Source organism: Myotis brandtii, unplaced genomic scaffold (assembly GCF_000412655.1).
Source record: "Myotis brandtii unplaced genomic scaffold, ASM41265v1 scaffold123, whole genome shotgun sequence".
Taxonomy (NCBI): domain Eukaryota; kingdom Metazoa; phylum Chordata; class Mammalia; order Chiroptera; family Vespertilionidae; genus Myotis; species Myotis brandtii.
In genome coordinates this window covers 18844221-18866182 of record NW_005354291.1, presented here as the reverse complement: position 1 = coordinate 18866182, position 21962 = coordinate 18844221, and the positions used below count along the sequence as shown (strand labels likewise).

At 36.9% G+C, this 21962-nt stretch overlaps 1 protein-coding gene across 1 annotated transcript in view; it reads right to left on the bottom strand.

Moving 5' to 3' along the window:
* UTRN (utrophin) overlaps nt 1-21962 on the bottom strand; it is a 233802-nt gene that overhangs the window by 53113 nt on the left and 158727 nt on the right. Inside the window, exons 30-38 of the mRNA XM_014533928.1 lie at nt 19602-19772; nt 16892-17071; nt 12604-12738; nt 10603-10752; nt 9497-9658; nt 8948-9076; nt 8163-8336; nt 6316-6471; nt 4463-4633 (exon numbers count right to left, since the gene is read on the bottom strand). Coding sequence (XP_014389414.1) covers nt 4463-4633; nt 6316-6471; nt 8163-8336; nt 8948-9076; nt 9497-9658; nt 10603-10752; nt 12604-12738; nt 16892-17071; nt 19602-19772 — 1428 coding nt within the window. The remainder of the gene's footprint in view (nt 1-4462; nt 4634-6315; nt 6472-8162; nt 8337-8947; nt 9077-9496; nt 9659-10602; nt 10753-12603; nt 12739-16891; nt 17072-19601; nt 19773-21962) is intronic.

The following is a 21962-nucleotide window of genomic DNA, read 5'->3' as shown; positions in this document are numbered from 1 at the left end:
AAATCAAACTGATTAAGCTGAATAAACTGGCAAAATTGCTGGCACTAAGGTGCCCGGCCTGTGCCCTTTAGCAGTCCAGGAGCCCTTGGGGGCTCCCACCACCGCCATCAGCCCGGCTTATGGCTGAGTTTACAATTGTCATAATACTCTGGATAGTATAATGACAACTTAGTTCTCACATTCATAAGATTCAATAGGTAAGGTGTATAGTCAGAGAGTTATAGAGAGAATACTGGATTCCAAAATTAAAACTACAATGTTCTTTCAATCATAAAGTGACATGTGCATATATAACCTACTGCTGCTGGCATCTTTTTAAACCAACATTAAAACAAATTCTTTAAAGGAGCACGAGTCTATATTTAATCTCACATGATTAAATCACATTTTGGAAAGCATAAAAATTTCAAATTTTTGTAAGATTGTCTTTTACAATCTTAATCTGAAAAATTAATTGAATTTATGTGTGTACAAAGATGAATGAATAAAAATTCATTCATCTTTGTACATTATACTTTGTCATTATACTATCCAGAGTATTATGACAATTGTAAGACCAAAACTTAGATGTTCTAGTTCTTATGGTTTACTTAAGATGAAATACTTTTGTAATGCTTTTACAAGAAATTATATGTTAGGCCATTTAGTTATAAGATGCAGTCCTTGCAAGTAACAGTAGTACTCCATTGTCTCCTGTACGAACCAAGGAGATACATTCATTATGAGTTTTAGAATTCTGAGTTCTGGGGTAGTTCTGCTTTACCAGCTATAGTTACCAGTGAGTCAAGGTTTGAACATTTACTTGGCCATGTCAATTACTGATATTTTTAAAGGAACTGAAATGGTTCTCTCAAGTGTCCTTCTCCAGCAGAGAGGGGGGAAAAAAATAGAATACCCACAGCCATGCTTCCTGAAGTTAAGACTTTCTGCATTCCTTCAGTGAGTATGTACTAACTGACTAGTGTAGTCTTTAAGAACTAGAAGAAAGAATTAACTATGAGTAATTAAGTTGAAACAGTACTCATGCTATCTATGGTGATAGATTTTATTGTAAAGAAAATGACCACATCTAAGATAATGACATTGAAGCCATGGAATAAAAACACTAAGTTCAGGAATAAAAATGCTATTTAAATTTTGCATTGAAAATAACTTTACCTATTTTTAAGTGCAAATATATTAAAATGTTGTAAATATGAATGTTTCTTAAATCTGAAAACACAACTTTGAAAAAATGGATGATTATGTTACATTGATGTTTCATTCGATTTACTCTAGTGAAGAGAATGTGCTGTGAATTCATGACTTGTATATGCCATCATCATTATTTCAAATCCGAAATAAGACTAAATGAAAATTTAAGAGTGAGTAGTTACAGAAAAAACAAGCTTATTTTTACAATCTTAATCTGAAAAATTAATTGAATTTATATGTGTACAAAGATGAATGAATAAAAATTAAATATGCAAAAATGTTATATGTACCAGCTATAAGCAATTAATAAAAAAGACAAAAGTCATGCTTTTTAAAGTATGTAAAATAAATAAGTATAAATTAACGTGTGTGTATGTGTGTGTGTGTGTGTGTGTGTGTGTGTGTGTGTGTCTATGAAGAAAATAACCAAAGCATTATAAAGGGATTTTAAAAATTTGGTGGGAAATGAGACATGCCATGTGACAATATAACAATGATGTCAAATCCTCTCGAAACAAATCTATAAATTTAAAGCAATTCAAACAAAATTTCTAACAAAATATATATTTTAAGAATTTGAAACTAACACTTCTAAAGTTTATGTGAGTGTATACAAAAAAAGGAACATTAAAAACAGGGAATCTATTAAGTATATATTCAAACATATTATAAAGCCATATAGTTATAAACAGCTAAAAAACATTTCAGTAAATCAGTAAACAAAGAAAATCAACAGCCAAAAGTAATAGATGAAGTTAGCATGTCAAATCAGTGGGGAAGGGATAATTACTCAGTAGATAGTGCTGACATAACTGGTTAACTACTTGGAAAAAGGTTAGAGCCTTACCTCATCATATACACCAAAATAAATTCCAGAAGGATTAAAGCATTAAAGATAAAAAGATGAAACTATAAAAGAGCTAGAAGAAAATGTAAGTAAATAATTACATAACCTTGGAGCAGAGTTGAACTTTCTAAGCACTATGGCATAAATAATGAAGAAAAAGATGATTTTATTATTTAAAAATATATAATAACAGTATTTTTAAAATATATACAGAACAGAAAGGGAACTACAGTGGCAAAAAATATTTTTGCAATAATAGACAACATACAAAACATTAATAATTTAATAGGTAAAGAGCTCTAAATCAAAAGACCTAACAGGTGAAAGAAAAATGGTCAGAATTACAATAAAAGGCAATTTTTTAAAAAAGAACTACAAATGACCTATAAACTGGTGGAAAATGTCCTAATTAACTAACCAAAATATGATATCTGCCTACCACTGTCAAAGTTGTGGTTAAAACAAGCAAGTAGGAATTCTCACATGGAGCTGGTAGGTACAATTTCTGAAGGACAATTTGATAATTTGTATAAGACTTTAAAATGGATATATCCCTAGACTCAACATTTTTAGGTCTAAGAATTTATCCTCAGAAAAAAAATATGAATACATTGTTATGATTTAGCTACAAGTATATTCATCACAGCATGTCTTTATTTTTTGTTAATCCTCACCCAAGGATACTTTTTTCCATTGCTTTTTAGAGAAAGTGGGAGGGAGGGAGGGAGGGAGAGAGAGAGAGAGAGAGAGAGAGAGAGAGAGAGAGAGAGAGAGAGAGAGAGAGAGAGAGAGAGAGAGAGAGAGAGAGAGAGAGAAACATCCATGTGAGAGAGACACATTGATTGGGTGCCTCCTGCATGTGCCTCAACTGTGGTGGGAATTGAACCTGCAATCCAGGTATGTGCCTTTGTCTGGGTATCGAACCTGCGACCCTTCAGTGCACAGGCTGATGCTCTAACCATTGAGCACACCAGACAGGGCATAGCATTTTTCATAATAGTGAAAACTGGTAATAAATCAAATGGACATGAGTAGAGAAATGGAACAATCAAAAATAAATTATGCAATTAAATATTAGGCCTGTCTCCAATATGTGATACAACATGTAGGTAAAAAAAATGTTAAAGATATAAGGTGTTTGTTTTTTTAAAAGAAAGTCATGAAACACTAAATATAAAAGAATTCTTTTCAAACACATGCTGTGCCTGTGCATGTCTATATGAGCCTGTAAAAAACTGAAAAGATAACAGGGTATTCTTTCATTATAGATGATTTTAGCTCCCCTCTTTTTTTTTTTACACTATAAAAATGTCATTCACTTAGCTTATATAACTTATGTTACTAATAAGAAAGCAAGGGCTTTCAAAATGTATTGTACAAAGAAGGTAATATTTCCTTGAAAATGCTAAACTTAACAAAAATAAAGTTTGGTGCCTTTGCTTCCCATTCACCCACAATACACCTATAAATGCCAACATTCTTCATTGCCTGCATATTTTTTTTTCCACTTCACACAGCCCAAGGCATAATTATGCTTTTCATCAGCTATTTTCTAAACGGAGAACACTCTCTCTAGTGCCTAATATCTTGACTTTCATTCAACTTTTCTCTTCACAGAGCATTCAAATTAAAGAGTTGCATCACCCACTATGATCTCTAATCATATCCTCTTCACGTCCCACAGGCCAGCATGAGTGTAGGATGCCATAACGGATCTTGTGACTTTATAGAAATTTTTGTCACAGTATTGATCATTATTTTCAGGATTTATCTCTAGTATACATGCCTCTTTCTTAGAAAATAAATTTGGGAAAATAAAATGCCTTGGTAAAACAAAACAATTTTGTATTCCACTCCTTCTTTGTCCACTTCAAAAGAGAACTGGCAAATCCACTCTCTAATCTCTATAATAGCAAAGTAACTAAAGAGCCAAAGAAAACTCTTGGATCTTTCATTGATTCTTTTGAAAATTCTGTCTCTGTGCTCTTTACATCGGTTTGCAATAGAAAAACTAGTAACTGGTACAAAAGTTATTGTAGAAGAATTAACAAATAAATTCAGCACAACACTGTGTGAGGAGTGAATGCTCAAAAAGAAATCACCAACTTATCACCAACTTTGAAAGTGTAACTATCATATTTTCAAGTGCCACATAAGCAGAACGCCTCTGAAGGCCCGTTGGTGACAGATCAGAGTTCAACATTTTTGGAATCAAGACAAAAGTAGCTTCTTGGAATAGTTGTTTTAAAAATATTCTTATTGTTTTTCTTAGGACAGAGAAGTAGAAAAAGTAATGGAAAAAGGGAAAGGCTATATTTAATATAAAATGGAGAAAAATAACATCCACCCAGATTGCCCTGAACAAAAATGCCACAGGTCACGCTGGCGTGATATTGGTGATCCCCCTGAACTATGACTCACTTTAGCCCAGGAAATCTCTGTATCCAAGTCTCCAAGCAAACCTTCCGAGTTGGATTTCTGTACCAGTTCCGTTTCAGTCACCGAAAGCCACTCTGAGAGAGAAGCAGCCTCTTTCTTCATTTTCCGGGCCAACTGGGACGCTCTTTCCAGATCCTGTTTTCCCTCCGTCACCTGAAAAGAGGGAAGCGAGAGAGGACTAAACATGGATAATAGCTGAGGATCCAAACTGACTCGGATTGAACCCCAAGAGATATACAACCTTTATCTCTAGCACCAAGAGTTACTCACTCTTGCATTTCTGCAAGGGGACACTATACAGTCGTGGTTAAGTGTCAGGCAACCCTGGGTTTTCATCTTAGCTCTGCCACTTCCTTCTTAAGGGACCTTGATAGAGGTATGAGCCTCAAAAGGTTGTTATGAGTTTTAAAGGAGAAAAATACATACACAAAGGACTTGGCCCAATCCTTGCAACAAAGTTAAGGGATCAGTAAGTAGTATCTTTTACTATTTTGAACAAAAGATGCTCAGAATCATCTCAATGAAGGACTCTGTTTAAAAAACATTATATTCTAGCAATTTGAGGGGAAATAGCACGATTTTCACAATCATGTTTTACAATTACCCACTTAATGAAAAATACAGTAAATGATTATGCAATAAAACCCTTTATAATTTTTTTTCTTAAAAAAAAGCAAAATGAACTGAATTAACATTTACCAGGCTCTTGATACATCTCACAAATGGTGTTAAGAAATCATACACGTTATGCAATAAAACCCACAACCACCTCTGTAATAGGACTATGACGAAGGTGACACAGCCATGGGATTAAGCCTGGTCTGAACCAGAAGCCTGAATTAGGGAACTGGTGTAAAAACCAGCAACACCATTCCCACGCATAAATTGCCCAGTCAATAAATAAATATAATGCTTCAAAAATAACTTCAGCTGTGTAATACCAAAATGATGCGCTGAGAAATGTGATCCGGTGGTACAGTGTATCAAAATGTATCAAAATCAACAACCCAATCTTGCAGAAGTGAACACCCAGGAAATATATGGACTGCCCATTTTCACTGGTTTGAAAGTGATAACATTTTACCTGGTTTTCTCTGGGCTCTTGTAGAAACTCAGTTACTATTTAATAACTCAAGAAGGATCTAAAATATAATCTAATGCAGCCTTTTAATATTGCCAAGTTTTCAGTTCCACACTGTTATTTTTTTTTACTTTCCTGGTTTCAAGACTGAGATTCTCAGTGAGAGAGGACACAGCCTATTGGATCCAGTCAGTAAATGACCCAAAACTCCCCCACCGATTCACTAAAATGCTCAAATTATAGCTGTTTCCTGAAAGGATTTTAAGTCCTGCTAGATTAATGTGACCTTCTTGTCACATATTTATTAGAACCCTGATGTTTGAACACTTTCAGTAGACTATTCAATTTAAATATCAATTTAAATTCAATGTTTAAAATTATGATTTTAAAAATCCTAAATGCTATTATTGGTATAAACCAATAACTTGAGTTTAAACAGGGACTATTATTTTTAAAGTTTACTTTTGAAATGTCAGTAGTCATTTAAAATATAAAGTGAATCTGGATTAAATATTAAAAATAAGCTTTAATAAATGCAACTAGTAATCACTGCAATATTAGCACAAACATTTAAAAATTAATAAAAATTCTTGGAATCACTGAAAACATTATTAATACCATAAAATTTAAACACGCATTCTCCCAAAAGTGAAATTTTAAAATGCACAAGAGAGAGAGACACACACACACACACACACAGAGAGAGACAGAGAGACACAGAGAGAGAGAGGTGGCGGTGCATTGCTGAACTCACCTGAGCACCCAGGTCATTGTAGAGCACCTTCAGAGAAGTCAGCTGCTCGTCCAGCCCCTTGGGGTTGTCGGTTTGCTGCTTCTGAACAATGTGCCTTCCTGTTTTGATTACTGTCTCCACTTCAAGCTTGACTTCACTTAGAGTTTTATAGAGTTTCTTAAAAAGAAAACAAGACAAATTGCACACATCACAGTGAAAACCCAGTAACTGGAATCATTTGAGAACATGGCTTATCCAGATTGACAGCTATGATTTTACTACGGAGATCAAAGGGCTTTATCTTTCCCCGATTTGGATTCAAAGGATGAGTAAAATGTCATCAAGTTTGCAATAACTTTTTTAAATCAGAGAAGAAAACAAACAAATGGCATTTATACTTGTTTAAAAAAAACACTCAGATATGTATTTTAAAAGTTTATGAACATTTTTCCAACATAAAATGTGAAAACATCAGGACTGAAAATTGGAATGTCTATCATTTTTAAAATTATGACTTTAAAAGTCCTAAATGCTATTATTAGAAAAAAAGCCAATTCTGACTATATTTCTGCCTATTGGAATTTGGAAGTATTAGCATTCTTATTTGTTTCCTTTCAATTCTGAAGTACCAAGTCTACTACATCGGTACATATTACTTATGTAATGAAAAGATATATGACAACTCAGCACGTCAAGATGAATATGACTTTAAGAAATTTTAGTCATCAAGTCAAATTCAGAGCTGTCTTCATCTTAGTTACCTTAAACTATTCTGTGCAGGTTCTCTTGTCTCCACTCATCGTGATCCTGACCTGAAACATCTCAGGTGGCTCTGTCACATAACAGACCACTGGGCCAAGTTACACACAGTCAAGAACGGTGCTTGCTTTGTTGACCTCTATTATCTCAGTAAATATATAAGTGTGTGCACACATGCACACACACACATGCAGAAATGTATCCTATTTATTCATTCTTCCACCCATTTCAGCTTTGAGTAATCAAACAACCTTTGGTATATAACAGACATGTGGAGATTACAGTTTTGATAAGCACAAAGAACTCATCCCAAACTTTTGTCTTAACAAGTGTCATCTTCAGCTTCTTCATGATTCTTCTCAAGCAGAACACTAATTCTAAGAGTGTGTATGCTTAGCCACATTTTAAAATATATAAGCAATTGAATTTTAAAATTCAAGACTGCAACAGCAATAAGGCCTTCTAAATATTTTTTTCAGATCTTAGGTTTAAACTTTGATTTAAAATTAATTTTCCTAGAGAATGATTTTTTTCTGTAATAATATTCCTGACATCTGTTCTAAGTATAATTTCTTCTTTCATATTTTAGATTGAGACTTTATAAATTAAAATTTAAAATTTAAGTATCCTTAAGAATCATTTTTTACATGGTAATATTCCTAACATCTATTCTAAGTATGGTTCTTCTAGCTACCTCAAATTTATCCTTTAAAGGTTAGTTTATTAGTCATATTCTGCCAAAACCTTTCCTAACATCATACTGTGATAATGAGTATTTCCTTTGTTTTTTAATCATATATATATATGTATGTATGTATGTATACATACATACATATATGTATGTATATTTATGCCTTTTCTCATTTTTTTAATTTCATGACACTGTAATAATTGATTTTACTCCCTCCTATCTATCTCCCCTATCTCTCCTAATGTCTTTGGAGGAAAAGACCACACTTCTTATTTTATAAACTGTTTTTCATCATTCACCCCCATTGTTAGCACACTGGAGACAAATACATACTGAATAAACCATGTACGTTATGCTAGATGAAGCCATATTTGTTGCTGGAAAACCCAGTGGGCCCATTAACCACCAGCGCCCTCACCATACACTTGTCCAGGTGGGTCTGGATGACATCAGGGTCCACGTCCTTCACATCCAGCACATGCAGTTCTGCTTTCACACCATCCAGCACACGCTTGCAGTCAAGCATGCGCTGTTCGAAGTTCGCAGGCTTCTGGAAAAGCTGGAACTTGGTGGACACCTCTCGAAGTTTCCTCTGTTTGAAGAAATGAAAATAATAAGCAATTGACATCAGAATGATAATCTCTCTCAACAGACAGTATTAGTATAACACATGTTGCTAAAAAGCTGTAAAAATAAAGCACCAATAAAAGCATTCCGTAAAGGAACTCAGTGAGGTTACCCAGGATCATACATCACTTGACATTCAGTGTGTCAGTCTTAGATATAATAAAAGGCTAAGCTGGCCTCGCTGAAATTAAAACTTCATTACGTTTCTCACCTATTTGAAAACTACAGGGAGGAACCTAGAACTCAGAGTATTTGTCATGAGCTCAGAGTGAAAGTCAATCTCACATCCACCACCAAGAACTGAGTGGTGCCCGATGTATTAGCTGCACAGAACTGACGGGGACGCTGCATTAGGGGGAAGACTTTTCAAGCTAACTTCTAAACCTAGCTTGCTATCTCTTCTCAACTCAACTATAGAATCACATTCGATATCTTCCACGCATGCAATAATCTGTTCCTGCAGCTCTGCCTGGGATGCAATGAACCTGCAATGTGTCGCTCGGCTCACTGTTCACATCAAAAAGAAGAACAAAGGCATCCAAGTAATCACTGCCAACACATCGCTCCCCCTCTCACCTGCAGGACATCCATCTGACTTCCTCCTCTAGCAGTCCTGCCTTCCGGGGAGGTCGGAGGCTGAGAGCGCGCATTTCTTCTCAACTCCTCCAGCGTTAGCTCATGGGCAGAGATCTCTGCTTGCATTTTCTACAAAGAGATTAGAAGGGGGGAAGATTGTATTTTTTTAAGTTCCATATAATCATATATTACATAAGAATATGCAGAGCCCTGTTCAAGTTTCAGTAAGTTTGCAGTATAATAATAAAAACGCAGACTACTGTATGTTGTGCACAAACTATGGTCTTTGCATTTGTCATTTCTAATGTTCACTGCTTATTTATAAAAAAGGAATTTTCCCAATTTCGTAGCTAAGAAAGCTATCGTTTACCAGCGTTTCACAGAAAGGCCAAGAGAACTCCAAAACCCACATGCTGCCCCAAAAGCAAGGTCACCCTTTCTCACTGACTGCTGGTTTGGGATGGCAGGAGGGGCTGGTTCTCTTGCAGGTGAGGAGGCAATTACACTTGCTCTTCTGACAACTCAAACACCTCAGATCCATGGCAGTACCTGAGCTTCCTGCGGAACTTGGAGGGCGTCTACCCTGTCCGTCAGGTAGGTTGTGAGCTGCTTGTCCAGCTCCCGTAAGCTCTCCTGCAAAACTTGAAGCATGTGATCAGTTTCCCGCAGGACGTGGAGTTGTTTTTCCAAAGAAATCTGCTTGCTCTCTGCCTACACAGGGGATAAAACCGAATCATTAGTCTCTCAGCACAAACATAAATAGCTGAATATAAGAAAACCCTATGATCTGATCACCAAGAAAAAAAATACAGGCTCTAGTTCAAGACTTTGGTGAGCAGTATGAATAAATAACTAGCAATGATAACAATGAAAAGGTCCTTCTGGTATCTTATATATCTTGCAGTGAGCTACTCGTTTTTACTTCTTTCTACATACAATGACAATATATAAAAATGTAAAGGTTTCCTACATAATATATTAAACAAAGAATTTGCCACTTATTATGAATTTAAGGTTTTTCAGGAATCAGCAATTAGCCTATCAACAAGGATATAAAATATAACAAACGTCTATCAGTAGAGTGAACATATAAAGCTTCTTCCAAAGTCTAAAACAAATTCCATGCACATGTGTGTAAACCACTACTTGCTACACTTTTGAATCAAGCTTGATTCTTTTCCGGATCTCAGCATCAACAGATATTATTTAATATGGATTTGAAAGCACTAATATCCATCTAACCCTCCTAGGGAAAAACAGTCTCATTTCTCTACTTACTGATATGAGCATGCACGTTGCAATTCATTCTGGATATGCATCTAAGACAGCTTGGCATTTTATCACAACAGCTTATGTCAAATTCTGCTGGCCTAGTATTTACTAGGACAATATGAGTTATTCTTATATACAGCTACAATATAACTCAAAGGAAATGAAATAGTTCATAAACAGAAACCATCTCAAAGATAGATTTTTTTTAATCATCAAGTTTTGCCTGCCTATAGAGCTAGGTTTACTCTTCCTCAGCTAATATTTCAAAGCCCACCAACACCACCGTAATGTTGGCTACCAACTTTTTCCCTTGGTACAAGTTCTTGAAGTCAGCTCCGTCTCACAAACACCTAGTCTGCACTCATGCACGTCCCAGTTCTTACCAGGTGACTCAATTCTTCATATCGACTGTTGAAAGCCTCCAGTTTCTCACTGATTATGTCATCGAGGATCCCTCCATCAATCAGAGTCTGGCCAAGTTCCCGAATCTGGGTGCGATTATCCGCTGGATGTCGCAAAACAGATTCTAGAGACTGGACAGGGAAGGAAGGGGAGAAATCATGCACTTACTGAGGCAAAATGTACCAAGGATCCAAAAGTGTCTGTTTTTTAAACAATTAATTTCATTTTCTACCCAAGAAAAAGACTAGGAATAATTAATTTTCAAAAATATCCATCATGGTATTAAACAATACATAAAATTGAGAAAGCATGAAAGATGATATATGACAATACAACTTCATAAAATAATTTTAGTAATTATTAATTACATGGGGAAATGTTCATGGTGTGATACAAAGTTTGAAATCAGAAAACAATACTATAAAGCAAAATTATCTCAAACTGTTGATTATGTTACAAAAAATAGGTACTCAGTTTTCTATAACATATTTAGAAAGCTAGGTACTATTTTGTATACACACTTTATATGTACATAAATCTAAGTAACCTTGGAGTTAAATTTTATTATTTCATATTACAGATGGGAAAACTGAAGTTCAGAAAGCTTAAGTACTTTGCCTACATACATACAATAAAAAGAAGAGCTAAGATTCCAACCTGACTCCTTATGATTTCAAAGTCTTTGATCCAGTTACTATAATGTACTACCTTCCAGTGTGTGTGTTAAAAAGTAATAACAATAATTAACAATAATTAACAATAATTAGAACCCTGGCCAGTGCCTCTCAGTGGTTAGAGGTCAGTTTGGGCACCGAAGGGTTGCGGTTCAATTCCTGGTCAGGGTACCTACCTGGGTTGCGGGTTCACTCCCCGCCCCCCTCCCCCTGGGGCTTGTGCAACAGGCAACCATTGATGTTTCTTTCTCTCTCTCTCTTTCTCTCCCCGCACATTGATGTTTCTTTCTCTCTCTCTCTCTTTCTCTCCCTCCACTTCCTTCCTTCCATTCTCTCTGAAAAGCAATGAAAAAAATATCCTCAGGTGAGGATTAACAAAAAAATAATAATAATAAGTAGGAAGAAATTTGCCAAAATGTTTAAAAGTATTTATCTTAGAGTTTGTTTTATACTTTTCTCCATTTTCCATATTTCTAGAATGTACATGTTTTAATTCTCATGTTTGGAAAATATTCATTTTTAAATTAAGCTTTTCATTGTTTTCATGCTCTTCACCTCTCACTCTGCTCCCTTATCTGAGAAGTGACATCTTTTCTCCAGCAGAGCATCCAGCTCCTGGGATTCAGGTACCACCTTTGACTTACTTCTGACCTTCAATCCAGTCATCCACTTAATTATCATGTGTCCTACAATTTCAAAAGCATATCTATCCTCTTCCTAGCCTCTTCCTCCTTTTTTTAAAAAGCAGCTCTATTGTCTTCATATTTTATTTCATTTAAGAAACAGTTATTAAGTCATCGTGAAAGAAAAATCAGGTGCATTGCTTGGCCTCAAGGAATTCAAGTTGAGCTCCTCGAACAGGATCCCACACTTCTCACTCGTCCCTCTCCACCCTGTCCTCCAACTTGTTACATCTGAAGATAACACGGTAGGAGCCATTGCAAACAGAGTCATTGCCATATCTTAGGAGCAAAAATAACTTTATGAAGAAACAAGAGAGCAATTGTCCTAATAACATAAGGCAGAGTTCTGTCCAGGGACTGGTAAAAAGAAGCAGGAAAATCACTCCAGTGCTTTCCTGGCGTCTACAATACACTAATTAACAAACAAGTACCCACTTGGGGACTGAGTTAGTGGGTCACCATTAATCTAAATATAAAGGATGGTACAAACACTTCAAGCAATAGAAGGCAATACTGAAAACTGCTGAGGGAGAAAATGCCTTGCTGGTGTAAGGCAGAATGTCCCTCATTTTAATACTCATTTGACTTCCCTACAAGAAATACCACAGAGGACGCAGATGCCCACCTCCAGGGCCTCGTTGATAGCGTCTGCCTTCTCCGGCAGGGCCTCTGTGCTCCTCATTCGCTCTTCCAGAGTGTTCAGCCAGGTGGTCTCAAGGTCCAAATAGTGAAGAAGTTCAATCCAACAAGACCATACCTCCTAGAGCAGGCAAGGAGGAAGGTGCATTAGACAAGCAGCCATTTAGAGATGCATGTATCTCCAGTGCTACCTATTCGCTCTACTCAACAATCACTGCATTTAGACAGGAGCATAGGCGGAGATCCAGAAACTGATGAAATTGGAATTTCAAATAAATGAAATAAAACCTCATTCTCTACTAAATCACATTGGACCAATCAGAAGGAGACAGGAGGCAAAGAGGAGCGAGCTGCTCTTTACAGGAAAATAAGTTCCAAGGAACTGGCTAAAAGTAAAAAATAAATTAATTAGTAGCAAAAAAAAAGGAATATATTATTAGTTTGCTTTTAAACTAGAAAGGTAAAAGCACTCATAATTGCAACACTTTTTAACAATTATTTAGAAAACTGGAATTCCGTGGGTCTATCCTATTCCAACTCAGAGCTAATGGACGTAACAATTTGCTGTATACTCTTTCCAACTGTTTTCTAAATTCACATGAATATGTCTCTATATGCAAAGAACCATATTTTGCCAAAATGGAGTTTTACTAACTGTATTAATGGCAATCACTATTCCCCATTCCTATGAGGGATTCCAGGGGGATAAATTTATACCCCCCACTTCCGAGGAGAAAATTATGGGAGGAACAGCCCCTTCCCCACAGAAGAGGAGCTTATTTGACTGATAAGTGTAGGGAAGAGTTCCACACGGAGCCTCCTGGTTGGTTCTCTTTTACAGAAGAGGAGCTTATTTGACTGATAAGTGTAGGGAAAAGAGTTCCACGTGAACCTCCCGGTTGGTTCTCTTTCGGATCCACTGACTGAGAGAGGCATGTTCTAGCCTGCACTCCGAATGAGTTGTGTTTACCGGGTCAGGGGGCAGCGACTTTTTCCATTAAAGGCCAAACAGTAAATATTGTAAGTTTCACAAGCTAGTCTGGTCCCTGCCACAGATTCTTCTGTTTATTTTGTGTGTGTTTTTGTTTGTTGTTAATAATCCTTTAAAAATGAAAAACATACAAACCATTGTTAGCTCACAGGCCATAGTGGAAGAGACACAAACCAGATTTGACCCTCAGGCTGCAATGTGCCAGCCCTTGAATAAGATTAAAAGAGAAACAGTGTGTCTGGTCCCCCAAATTTCTACAGGTGGAAAGCAGCAGAGACATCTACTCGGCTGCAAGCAGAGCCCAATTTCTTATGGGAAAGGAAAAATGAGCAGCATTCCCAGGAAACAGAACTGGTCCCCAATCAAGTACCAGTCCTGCCCCTGGCGTAGGGGCCCTGGCCAGATTTCAGAGTGACTATTACTACAATTCAGTCACTATTAACAGTGACTGCTCTTTACCTCCCACTGCCCCCACTTTTTTGAATGGAGTGTCCGCTGAGGTTTTCCTATGTCTCGCTCACCTTTGAATGTGAGTGTATGGGGCGTGATAACCTATCTTTTTAATGGGCAAGTCTCCAGATTGAGCGGTGCCACACCTGCACCTAAAGAAATTGCCCTGAGAGTCACAGTTGTTCAGACCTGATGCTGTACTGGACACGCCTTGGGGAGTCCCTGGGACAGCGTAAATGCATTTTGCATGTGGGAGGACTGTCACTAATGTATGACCAGAGGGTGGACTACAGTGGATTAACGATGGCCACAGTTTTTTTGCCCTTACTCTCATTAAGTGGTGAAATTCTTTTCTCCTGCCCTGGAACGTGGGTTGGCCTTGTGACTTGCTTAGACCAAAAGAATGTTACAGATGTGACACTGTGTCGAATTGCAGACCAAGACTTTAAGAGGACTGGGAGCTTCTGCTTTCTCCCTCTGAAAAGCCAGCTGCCATGCCGTAGAGAAGCTGTGAAACTGGAAGACCACGTGGAGAGAGGCCTGGGGGATGAGAGGCCATTGTGATGTCCCCGCTGAGCCCCCAGTCGAATGCAGTCACCTGAGTGAGCTAGTCATGGACCACATGGAGCAGAAAGCCACCCCACTGAGCCACCTTAACCACAGAACCATGAGAAATAACGAATGGCTGTTTCAAAAGTCATTATGTTTTGGGGAGATTGTTGCATAGCAATTGATAACTGAGACATAAGTGGGTGTATATATTACCAATATAAAAACATGGTTGGGAAGAATATACACCAACTTCTGGGTGATGATTACTTCAAGAGAGAGATGAGATGGGATGGAAAAGAAGAAAACAGGTTCCACAATACTAATGTACTTTATTTTAAAAACAAGACCTGGGAAAATATGGCAAAAAGTTAACATTAGTTATAGTCAAAAGATGTATTAATAGTATTACCTCTACTCTTCTGTAAGTCTGAACTAGTTCCCAATTTCATATGTTTTTAAGGAGCCTAAAAATAATCCAGATGATACATTTGGATTCCTCTAAGAAGGGCATTCTCACTCTAATTTAGAAATTTGGTCTGTTTCTGCCCAATATTCCTTGGTAATTGCTGACATAATTTTAAAATAATTTCCACTTTTAAACCCCTTTTTTCTTCTTTTTCATTTACCATTTTTAAAATATCAAGGCCTTATCTTTTCTCTTTTACCTATATCTCTTTTTTTTTCATTTTCCTTCTCTTCTCTCAAAGTAATTCTCTCAAACTAATTTCAAAGTAACTATAAAAGTAATTCTCAAAGCAATTCCAAACCCTCATTCCTTATTATAAAATTGTCACCTCTAGATCATAAAGACAGCTTAAAGAAATGATACAATATATGGTGGTCTTTTGTTAGCCTGGGATAATTTGGGGACTCCGTTCATTATGTAGCCCAGGCGGCATGGCTCAGTGGTTGAGCATCGACCTATGAACCAGGAGGTTACCGTTCAATTCCAGGTAAGGGCATTGTGGGCTCAATCCCCAGTGTGGGGCATGCAGGAGGCAGCGATTGATTATTCTCTCTCATCACTGATGTTTCCATCTCTCTCTCTCTCTCTCTCTCTCTCTCTCTCTCTCTCTCTCTCTCTCTCTCTCTCTCTCTCTCTCTCTCTCTCTCTCTCTCTCTCTTCTGCTCTGAAATCAATAAAAAAATCATTTAATTAAAAAAATTATATAAATAGAGGGGGGGGGAGACTTAGTTGTTATTTTGCTCTCTCTCTCCCTTCTGCTCTGAAATCAATAAAAAAATCTTTTAATTAAAAAAATTATATAAATAGGGGGGGGGAGACTTAGTTGTTATTTTAGCTAGAAATAAAAGGAAAAGAAAAAAGAGCAAAATCAAGGGTGGTTATGACAGAGAAGAAAACATGCATAAGACTGTAGTGAAGTTCAATTCCAAGATCATTCACTAGGACTTAAGATTACGCATGCATAACACTATATGTTCTGCTTACAGAATTTTAATTTCTCAAATGAGTAACCTCCTGTATTTTACATTAGACAATATGTTAATATTAAAGAGTGAGGTTTTGTTTGAGTTGTAGCTTTCTTATTAACTAGTCTCAATTATCCATGTTTATCTTTACCACAAAATGGTTTCAGAACAAGCAAGTAATGGTTGAGTTCAGTTTAAATATTATAGTTGTGCTGTTTACCATTTTAGGATATACTTCAATAGGATCATTTATTTGAGGGTGAGCTGAATTTAAATTGAAGTGTTCTTAAACTATTTTCAATGACATAAAAGTCACACTAATATAGAAACAAATAAGAAAGAATTCAATTTTATTTTAAATAAAAAAACAAAACTCATAGAATCATCTGCATCTTAAACCCAATGCCCAGTTAATTACCAGCATATTCAAGTTCTGTTTCCTTTCAGGTGACTCTAACTGTAGATACGACTCTAAATAAAAAAATTTTAAAACCTAAATTCCTGTCTGTGCACTAACCAGAAAAAAAAAAGAGAGAGATGTTCACAGTACATTGTTCTAGAATCTATAGAATCTGCCTATAGATCACCTGTGACATGAAAAACTTGATTTCACATATAAAAAAATGAAGTCTAAAGATGTTAAATGACTTTCCCAAGAACCTTAATTGAGGGCAGATCTTGGTCTCCTATATTTTTTATCCCTGCTTCGTTGTATTAACCTATTAACCAAGAACTATTTTCCTTTATGATCCTGTACTTGGAAAAAAATGAAGTTTTTCCAAGAAATGGAAATGGTCAGTACATTACAAAGTTTTAATCTCAGAAACACATCCCTGAACAAATAGCATACCTCGAGCGTGTGGCACTTTCCTCGAATTCTGTTGCAAAGAAGCTGGTAATTCTCCAGCACAACATTCAGCTCAGATGTCAACTCCTGGCCACCAGAGGGCACCTTTGCAGCCATTAACTTGATGTTGTCCTTCAGAATCTTCACTCTCACCTCCTTCTGCAGCACATCCTCTTTCGCCCTCTGTTCCAAGGAAGGAGAGAGATGAAAATTGTCCCCCTTTCTCACTAACCAATGTCTTTCTTTTTCCTAAAATAACTAAACCAAAATTAAAACGTCTACATGATTTCAACTACCTAATTTAGAACACTATTTAGGTAATCACTACAGAGTGCTTTTTGAAAAAATAAAATAATAAAATAAAATACTAACTATAAAATCTCACTCATTATATGCCTCAGTGAATACAGTCCCACACAAACATTTTCATTTAAATAACCGGCAGGCAACGTTAGCACCTAAGTCATCCTTAAGTTATGTTTACTGACGTTAAATATTTTCAAAGTCTGGGCCCATGATAAGAATCTAAGTGAATTAATTTTAATTAGCCACTAGAGTTCTGAACATATTAGACTGAAATAAATAAATGGTCATAAAAGTTGAGATGCACCATGGTAGAGATGTCCTTTAAAAATTATGCAAATGTATTTCTCTCTCTGTGACTTCGGTATATCTAGCCTTCTGATACTGAACAGCATTTCCAAGATGATAAAGTTATACTAGGAAGATCTGATCTAGAAATAGTTCTTTCCTGACTCCCACTCTGCACTTAGGATAAGTCTCACTTTCAGGAAAATCAACCAAAAACAGCTTTATACTTTCTTGTTCAGCTTTCTTTACTTCTTAATGGTTTTAACTTTCCTAGGTTGGATAAAATAGTTAAGAGCAGAGGTTTTTAAAATTCAAATGATTGTTTGGAAAAATAAAAATAAATAGAATGTTGCCCAATCGAGGGTGTTATATCTCATTTTTCTAAACTCTCATCCCTAGAGACTTAAATAAACCACAAAACTACAAAGCCAGTACTGTAAAGAAAATAAATGAAATAAGATGGTTCTTAACATGGTAGGCTGCCTTTAAAATACCTTATATACTGAATATTTTTAAAGCTTTAAAAAAAGAAAAAGCTACACTAGCCCGGCTGGTGTTGCCCAATGGTTGGGTACTGACCAATGAACCAAAAGATCAAGGTTCGATTCTCAATCAGGTCACATGCCTGGGTTGTGGGCTCGATCCTCAGTGTGGGGCATGCAGGAGGCAGCCGATCAATGGTTCTCTCTCATCATTGATGTTTTTTTCTCTTTCCCTCCCCCTTCCTCTCTGAAATCAATAAAATTTTTTTTAAAAAACGCTACACTAAGAAAGATGTTTCTGTGAAAATACAAGTACAATAAAAGTCCTTTGTCATATATAACAATGCAGGATGAAATCTAATCCTTTTTTAAAATATATTTTTATTGATTTCAGAGAGGGAGAGATAGAAACATCAATAATGAGAGAGAATTATTGATTCGCCGCCTCCTGCAAGTCCCCTACTGGGGATCAAGCCTGCAACCTGGGCATGTGCCCTGACCTGGAACTGAACTGTGACCTCCTGGTTCACAGGTTGACACTCAACCACTGAGTCACACAGGCTGGGCAAAATCTAATACTTTTTAAAAAATATCTGCAGAGATTTTTTCTTTAGTTACACTTTTAGGCAAGTTAACTTTGGCCTAAAACATTCAATGTGTTGCTTAATCTTATTTTTTAAAATAGCCTTTAATCACTATCTCCTTTGGCTTGGACACTGAAAGAGACTTGAAGTGAGGTTGGAAATTTGGGAATGATGCGCAGTTCTTTTATCATGTTTTTTAAAAAATAGTGTTCAAGACTACTGACAGAGGTATATAAGTTCACGGAAAATATATCCTGTGGCCCCAGCCTATATTAAATCCCTTGACAATGTTCCTACTGCAACTCTACCTGCTCTAACAAAACGCTTATATACATGTGTGCCCCATTGTAGTAACTGGAAGAACACATCTGATGAAATAAGGATAAACCCCAAGCAAACTGGAAAGTCTTTCTTGTTCCTAATGGGAAAAAAATTATTCCTGAAAATTTTTGGAAATAGTTGTGATGGTTGCACAACACTGTGGATGTGATTGATGCCATTGAATTTTTTTAATTCATTCTCTGTGATTCCCCAAGATTCTAATATAAGAAAACATCTCAGGGCCCTAATGGATTCAACTCATGGGCCACATTGAACTTCCTTCCCTTACTAGAATCACAGCAGCTTCCCTTCCTTTTTTAAAAAAATTTGAAATCCTCTTATGAAAGATTATGTACCATTGATCCTTGAACAACACAACGGATCAAAATTCATGAATAGCTTTTGACTCCCCCAAAACTTAACTACAAAGAGCCTACTGTTGACCAATAACATAAACAGCCTTACGAATAACATAGTCAATGAACACATATTTTGTATGTTATATGTAAGTTAGAGAAAAAGAAGTTATGAAGAAAACCATAGGAAAGAGAAAATACATTTACAGTATTTATTTTTTTAAATCTGTGTATAAATGGACCCCTACAGTTCAAACCTCTGTTGTTCAAGGGTCAATTGCACAATCATGGTTTATAGCCAGATGGATGATTGTTTGTGTGATTGACTGACTTTAAAGGGAGAGATAAAGCCTGCTGACATTGACTGTCCCAGCCTCACCTTCATTTCTTCCACAGCACTCTCAAGTTCTTCCGGTGACTTGTATTCAAAATCTCTCTCCAGGTATTCTTCTTCTGCCTGGGTCATCCATTCCTGCATCTCTGACAAGTCTTTCTTCAGATTCACCACTTTTTCCTGTCTTTCAGACAACCTATTTTTGTGAATAGAAATCTAGAAAAGAAAAGCCATTTAGCCAAATAAACAAGTGTTAATACAGTAAATGTCAAGTTTCTAATAGCTAAAGACACAGTGGTAACTCTCCACAAAGACCCTGCCGGTTAAAATTCAGATAAAAGCCTTTACACACTTTCTGCTGATGCTGTGAAAATATAAGCAATAATGAAAACAATAATGATATCTGTGTTTCTAGTTCACACTTTGGATATTAATCTAATCTGGACATATCTATAATAATAAAAGCATAATATGCTACTTAGACCACACATCCTTCCGGACATCCTTCCAGACAACCTTCCAGACAAAGCCAGGCTGCGAGGGAAGCCCAGGTCCCAGATGCCAGAGGGAAGCCAGTGCCAGCAGCCAGGAGAAGGAAGGCCTACTCTTGCACGAATTTCGTGCATCGGGCCTCTAGTCTATTATAATTTTAAAAATGCATAACTTCCCAAATGAAGGAACCTAACCTACAGCAATAAAAGCACATGTTACAAGAAATTTTACTGTAGCATTGTTTATTGTAGGAAAAAAACCTAAATGCAACCAAAATATCCATTTTCTCCTTTTTAACAAGATTCGCTGTGCCGAAACTGGTTTGGCTCAGTGGATAGAGCGTCGGCCTGCGGACTGAAAGGTCCCAGGTTCGATTCCGGTCAAGGACATGTACCTGGGTTGCGGGCACATCACCAGTGGGAGATGTGCAGGAGGCAGCTGATGGATGTTTCTCTCTCATCGATGTTTCTCTCTGTCTCTCTCCCTTCCTCTCTATAAAAAAATCAATAAAATATATTTTTTTAAAAAAGATTCGCTGTAATGATTTCAATTTTAAAAGCATAGAAGAGGAGGCTGTTATTAACGATGTTCATAAAATACTGCTCTAGAAAATTTTGGTTTTGATAATTTACTATACTTGTATATTCCACAGAGACACAAAAATGTTACATGAGAAAATAGGTGTTTTTTCTCAACCTGGTTCAATAACTTCAACATTTCAGAGAAACCTAAAATACTTTCTAAGAGCTCCTCCCTCTTACTGCAAACTCACATTTACTAGGGGAGAGATACCGTCCACAGAGACCATGCTCACTCGCTATTCACCCTCCCCCTCCAGTTCAATCTCACGGCAGCGTCACCTGCCAGGGCTGCTTGGCTGCACAGCTGATAGTGACCAAAGGCCAGGACAGGAATAGATGGCTCTCCCGAGAGTAAGGAGCATGGCTTAGTGGCTTTCCTGTCTCCACTCTCCAACCGGATCACAGTCATAAAAATAGAAAGGGGTCAAACAGGAGCTTTGATCTCACGCCAGTCTGGTACTCTAAGAGCCTGGCCAAGGCCTGGCTGATCAAGAGTTTAACCTGATCAGCTACACACACACACACACACACACACACACACACACTTCTTGGGCCCCACTTCCAAAACATTCTCTTTGCTAGTTTCTGGACACTAGTTAGTTATATAATTTTTATGTTTCCATAAAGAAATGCAAAAAAATAAATAAATAAAGACACTAGCAAACTTTTCAGAAAAAGCAAAGCTCAAAATTGTAATTAACTCCCCTGAAATTATAAATTTTCTAATATCTGGCATTATAGTGTGCTTCCTTTCATGAGATCCTGGCTAGGTAGAATAGATGGCATGGACTGGTTTTTGCTTGTTGATTGATTTCATATGCCTGTCCCTTCTTAGCAAAATAAAAATTTGGCAGCATTATGTTTATCTCAAACTTCTTCAGCCTTTTTACGACTCAATGAAATGCAATAGTCTGGAGGGTTGCCTCCTGCTGAGGACACTGAACCATGTCCCCTACATTCAGTCCCATGTTTTGAACCAGCAATAATTCACAACTAATTCCATATTGTCATATGTGTGCATGTATATATGTGGATAGGGAAATAGAGACAGACAGATATAGATGTGAACATCTATGTCTATGTCTGTCTCTATGTATCCATCACCTTCCTGGCTTCTCACTGCCACTTCGAAACCATTTTCCTTATTTACTACCCCAAAAACCCCATTCAAGCATATAGCATCAGATTATAGCACATTTAGAGAAATCTGAATTTGGCTAAATTATTAGATGACTAAGTGACTCGACGCGTGAAACTGTGTGAGACCTGGAACCCCGCCCGCACCGGGTCCGTCCCGGAGTGCCACAGCCCCGCAGGGCCGGCTGCCCAGGGC